This window comes from Neltuma alba, unplaced genomic scaffold, assembly GCF_004799145.2.
Source record: "Neltuma alba isolate B1F8T4 unplaced genomic scaffold, ASM479914v2 tig00012829_pilon, whole genome shotgun sequence".
Taxonomy (NCBI): domain Eukaryota; kingdom Viridiplantae; phylum Streptophyta; class Magnoliopsida; order Fabales; family Fabaceae; genus Neltuma; species Neltuma alba.
Window position 1 is genome coordinate 1 of NW_021637220.1, and position 6,055 is coordinate 6,055.

The 6,055-nt window shown below is 37.7% G+C and overlaps 1 protein-coding gene across 1 annotated transcript; it reads right to left on the bottom strand.

Annotated features, from left to right (window-relative positions):
* Nucleotides 1–9: 9 nt before the first annotated feature.
* Nucleotides 10–5,496, bottom strand: LOC114731412 (probable phospholipid-transporting ATPase 5; the record flags this gene model as incomplete). Its single annotated transcript, XM_028918567.1, is given in 12 exon segments — nucleotides 10–111; nucleotides 859–984; nucleotides 1,243–1,452; nucleotides 1,538–1,625; nucleotides 1,720–1,795; nucleotides 1,798–1,807; nucleotides 1,893–2,169; nucleotides 2,462–2,572; nucleotides 2,764–3,241; nucleotides 3,244–4,132; nucleotides 4,134–4,675; nucleotides 5,341–5,496. Coding segments are annotated over 11 exon segments (2,817 nt in total), but the record flags the coding sequence as incomplete, so codon positions are not given.
* Between the last annotated feature and the right edge of the window lie 559 nt (nucleotides 5,497–6,055).

Below are 6,055 nucleotides of genomic sequence, written 5' to 3' on the forward strand. Positions count from 1 at the left end.
AAACATGAATACCATTTGTGCAATTCTCTTGTAACACCAGTGTCCATGGACTACCAGAAGACGCTCCAAAAACCGAAATTGGGCAATGGCAAAGTCACTGGCCATCACTGCCTGAAAAGGAGTTCCAATTTTTAGTCTCACAAACTCCAAATGTTCACATGCTTCCACAGAAAAGCTTTTATGTGAATTTTCTTACCAGGCAGCCAAGGATGAAAGTGAGAATTAAAGAGTATTCACGGTTGGGTCCTAAATTTGAACTATAGTACTCTTACTCTACATGAGACTATTAACGTAACACTGAAAATTGCTTCCAGAAATGCTAGCCAGTTCTCTTATGAAAGAAAAATATAACTTAATTTAAAATGTGATCAGATGACACTTTCCATGCAGCTCATTTCAAAGCAAGAACAACAATTTTGAGTAAACAGCATAAAGAGAAATTGCTTTTCAATATAATTCTCACTATCAAAATTTTAAACATCAGTTCGAGGCCAGTCTGAATGTTTATTTTCTAAATAAACATTGAAAAATGAATATTTGACATTTCAGTGAAGGACAAAAAAACACATGACTAAAAGTCGCTAATCAGGTCTTGACTGTTAAAGTGCTAATGACAGGTTAATAGTTTAACTAATGGGCAAGCAAGAGTGAAGCATGTAAACAAACATCATATCCCAAACATGTAAACAACCATCATAGTTAGGTATTCTCTCTAACTAATTCCCATTTTAAAAAATATCAAGAGTGAAGCACATGATGTTGCAACAATAACAGTTATATTTTATAATACAAATAAATGCAGCAAAAACTCCTCCTGACATAATCGTGCCAGAACTGCCAGTCAGGTATGTCACTAACCTGCATACCTTCAACTCCACTAATACCAACACCAATATCCGCTTCTTGAATCATGCCAACATCATTTGCACCATCGCCTATTGCTAGAGTGGTCTTCCCAGTTCCTTCCTTCACCAACCTTGTTACCTGAAGCCAAAGGATTATTAGACATTGCAGTCACAACTCTGCACGATTGAATCCCTGAAAATATTTGCTTTGATTGGCCTTAACTTTTTCCTATTCATCTCAAATAAATAAATGGTGTAGCTGAACACACTTGTGACCCTAACCAGTGTTATAGTAGTAGCAGTATTCATACTAAGTATCAACTATCCAGATGCAGAATATCCATGTGTGAGTGTGTGCCTTTTATATGCACAAGTGGCAAAGGAGAAAAGATCCTACCAGAGCCTTTTGCTTGGGAGACACGCGACAGCAGATGACAGATGCACATTCTACTGCCAATCCCAGAAACTGGTGCTTCATATCATCTTCCAATGTATATGTCAGAGTTTTACCATCAATAATTAATGCAAATGCAGCATGGGGATCTTTCTCCAGCTTGATCATTTGTGAGGCATTGCTGATTTGGTTCAGAATGTTCTCCTTGATGGCCTGAGCAATAAAAGGACTTAAGTTGAGATCAGATGAACTTAAGTCCGTTAATTTAATTCCTCTATTCTTTGTCAGTGACAAATACCTCTTTTCCACCGTTGGTTAATGAATCTGAGTTCATAGTAGTTATACATATCTGCTTCATGCCCCGTCGAAGCAAACTACAAGCAAATCTGCACACAGAGATAAAAAAAGTTAATTGTACTTGTTTATAGAGGCAATTTTCATCAAGTTCAGAACAGCGATGTAGTTGTGCGGTAGACAGACCCAATGTTGATTGCAGTTTCCATCTTATCTCCAGTTAACACCCAGATCTTAAGACCAGCTTGTGCAAGTTTGTCATGCACTGGGGCACCTGAGAAGGACAATAAAGTGAAAATTGGTTTAAGTAGACCAACAGTAACATATGCATATTGACTATAAGGAATGACAAAACCTACCCCTTTCTGCAGTTTGTCTTCAACAGCAGTAGCTCCAACAAGAATCAACTCCCTCTCCATTATATCTGATAACCGTTCAAGTGTTTCCTCTCGGTCAGACCCAACAGCTGCTTTGGCTTTCTGGAATTCATTATTCCAAGCAGAGTACTCTTGCTCATCAAGTTTTCTATAAGCCAAGGCTAGTGTTCGCAAACCAGATTCTCCATATTCATTTAAATGTCTAGTAGTAGCCTCCAAATATGTTTTTCCATTCTTTGCCAATCGATCAAATATAATACTACAAAGCCACAAAGAGGACAGAATATGAATGGCAAAGTTTAAAGAGAAATGTTGAAAATCTGTGCAGAAGTGTGTGTTCATGTCAGCGAACTTCTCATTAGGAAGTCAGGAGTTACTGCGATTAATCATGTAAACTAGTAGAAGGGAAGTTTAAACCCTGCCAAGCTTCAAGAGGATTCAAACTTCCCCCATCATAATTTAAATGCTGATCATAGGCCCTACTTGATTGCAAACATCATACATTCAGCTGTCAGTATTTAGGACAGGAAACACAGATTCCATAATCTAACCTGTCTGCCCCCTTGCACATGAGAAGAATGTTTCCGTCCTCATCACGTACAACTACAGACATCCGTTTTCTTTTACTAGTGAAGTCCAACAAATTCAGGATTTTGTACTCCCTGCATAATCCATCAAAACCCCACCAAAACAGATTTAAATAATAATGATACAACAACTAAAAGAGCTGAAAGATGTATGAGCATATATTGAACCCCTCTCCTCCCAGCACCCCCCACCCTCCTTTTCTGTAGAAAAGCAGAGATAAAGAGAAAATGACAGACACAAAGGAGTTCATATATGACCATGTCACCTTTCAACTGGATGTCCAGAAGGAGACAGTCTTTCACGGATGAAAATACTCGATTGATTCCTTTTACAAAACTCAAAACCAAATTCTCTGGCAGCTGCAAGAAAAGCCCCCTCATCAGGTGATTCAGCTTCATATGTAAAACTGCCAGTCTCCTCATTCAGCTCGGGAATGGCAGTATGGCAAACTGCCAATATCCGGAAAAACAACAAATGAACATCAGGATTGGCCTCTTTCAACCAGTTGCAGTTCATGATCCGGTTGTCCTCAAAATTAAATCCCTTTATTGCAGGCTTTTTATTTTCATCACTCTTAGAGGTAACAACAGGCTCCATTTCAATTTCTTCACCTATTCTATTACTGTCACTCAAACCACGTGCTTTATTCTGAGGCATGGGAAAATTAGAGAGATCTGACTCCTGCCCCTGAAAGTCAGAAGCCATCTGCTCTGCTGCAGCGAGTTCAACTTCACTGGAGTGCACCCATATGCCGTACCAGCAATGGAACATTTCAAAAAATCCATCTGATTGCAGGTTAAAGTGCCAGTCTTGTCAGAAAGGATAGTGTCTACCTGACCCAACTCTTCATTCAAATTTGAAGTTCGTGCATCAGCTGGAGTCCCAGTTTCTTCATCAAACATTTGCAAGTCTTTGTTGATGAAGCTTGCTTGTAGAACCTTCACAAGCTCAATTGACACATAGAGTGATATGGGTATCAAATATCCATAAAGAATGAGCGCAGTAATAAGATGGCTCATCCCAGCCAAGGCAGCATTGTTGGGATTATATTGGTACTCAGCTTCCTTGGGCCGTAGGTACCACCAGTCTGGAGTTTGAAACTTGGTTTTTATAGCAAATCCTATGGAACTTATCATAGATATTAAAATAAGGACCGTGAAAAGGAGATATATGATATAATCCATCTTCTTTTCTATTCTGCTCCTTTTTGAAGGGGACTTTGTAGAATTCTGCATCACTTTGCTGTCATGACCAGTGAAAATGACCACCCCATAGACATGGTCAGTGTTTCTCAGCTTTGAATCTCGGAGAAGAATTTGAATAGGATCAATGGGATAAACCTGACGTTCGTACTCAATGTTACCAACAAATGTGTAAAGATTGGGATTTGGGTCTTCACATTGCATTGTACCAGTAAAATCCTTAAAAGCGTCATCATTATCAAGAGGCAAGGTAACCTCCAATGATCTCTTCACTTTCAAGTTCGTTTCACCGTCTAAATTCATAGTTTCAACATAGCATATACCATCATCATAACTTGATGACAACAGAAGCAAGTCAGCAGGGAAAAATTGATCCTTTTCTACTTTTACCACATCTCCAACCCTTATCTTCTGCCATGCCTTCAAGTCAAAAAACACCATCGCCTTTATGGGCACTAACCTTCCGACGATTAACTTTGATATCTTGAAGAAACCTCCGCCAATCTTCCAGTGCCTCCTTTGCCATACTAAGCCCCACAACAAATGCTAAAGGAGCAATCATGCTCACTGGTGTGAAAGGTGAAATTGGAGAAACTGAGAGGCATGCAGCCAAAAGAAAATATATATTAGCAACTCGTCGAAATTGCTCAAAGAGAGCCTTGGGCAAAAATGAGATAACATTATATTTTGTGGTTGATATATGATTTTTGCAGTAATGTAGAGGCTTCTTTTCATGGAGATGAGGTTGGTTGCAATAAACAGTTCGTGAGAACCCTGGGCCTTCAAGGGAATGGGCCCCCTCCTCAGTGGTTCTGGGTCGAAGGCAGGCAAATGTGTAAAGATTGCTCCTTCGTATCCTTGCCCTTATTCTCCCGCGAGCCATTTAGCTGAATTTCAGCTCAAGGAGTCCCCTAAAATCTTGCTTCCAACAAACAATTAAATGCGCCCCTTGTACCAAATTTCTTCATCTATAACCTACAAAGTCACAAACATATTGATGTGATTAATTTTCGCACATAAACACGATAATTTGCCGGAAACAACGATATGTCAAATTCAACATAAATATATAAAGAAATATAATTTCGTGGGCAACAACTGAAATAGGTCAAATCAGATCAAATAACACCTATTGAAATTAGCATTCAATTCCCCGCATATATACAAGAAATTTCGAAAGATGATCTAGAAAGTTAAAAGAAAAATGATATGAAAAGAACCAGGAAAATCTGACGAGAGAGCGAGCTATTACAGCTACTGCCACAGCCAAGATCGTAAGAAGATCAATGTCACCGAATTCCAAAACCTTTGATACTCATTTCCATTTCCAGGTCTACAATTCGGGAGAAATCAAATTGGTGAGCTGATTCCTTTAAACAAAAAACAAAGATATCTCTTTGAAACATAACCAATTTTTTTTTGGTTAAAAAAAAAAAAGATACAAAGAAAGAAACAAAAGGAGCAAAAGAAATCCAAATAAAGCAACTAATTGATCCTAATGCAAGCTTGGATTCCCCGTACTCAAAACGCTTCAAATTGGAAAAAGTAACATTTGACAAGAACAAGGCCGCTCAGAAGGCAGAACTTTGAATTTTGAAAATACAAAAAATCATCCTCAAAATCACGAAAGTAGAACGCACCGAAGTTCGAGGCCCCCGACCATCTTCAGGACGGACAAAACCCGAGCAATGTAGGAGAGAGGGTGGCAGCTGCGAAGAGTTGCAGATCGAGGAAGATGAAGAAGACAGACTAGAGAGAAAAAGTCTCGATGAAGAGAGAGAATTACAGGGTTTTTTTTTTTTTTAAGATAAAAAGATTACAGGATTTTAGCAATTTGGCAACCGAGATCTTTCTCTTTCTCTCACATCCCTCTCTCTCTCTAGTCCCTCCTTCCCTCGTTCAATTCCAAATTTCCACTGTCAGAAATTTCCGGGGCCTCCTTTTACTATTTATTTATATTTTCAGAAAAATCCGCTTCATGTTCCGCAATTTTTACCTGATTTCTTAAGATTTTGTTTTCTAAATTTAGGCAACAGTCTTAGATATTTATTATCTGAATTTTCATTTTTTATTAATATAATAATTATTAAAAAGGTAAATAATGTGATTCATTTTCAAATATTTTGTTGACAACAAAATATATTTAGTTTTTATGATTCACAATCTCATAACTTAATCAGAAGTTTTGGAGATTTTATTTAATAAATATAAGAATGAAACATTCGGTATTATTATTTCAATTCTCAACCATAGCATACCAGATGTATTTTTAGAAACCATTGTCTCAAAAATTGATTTTTTTGGTTAAAAAAAACTGATATTCAGAACTTTTATTTCATTATTATAATTAAAATA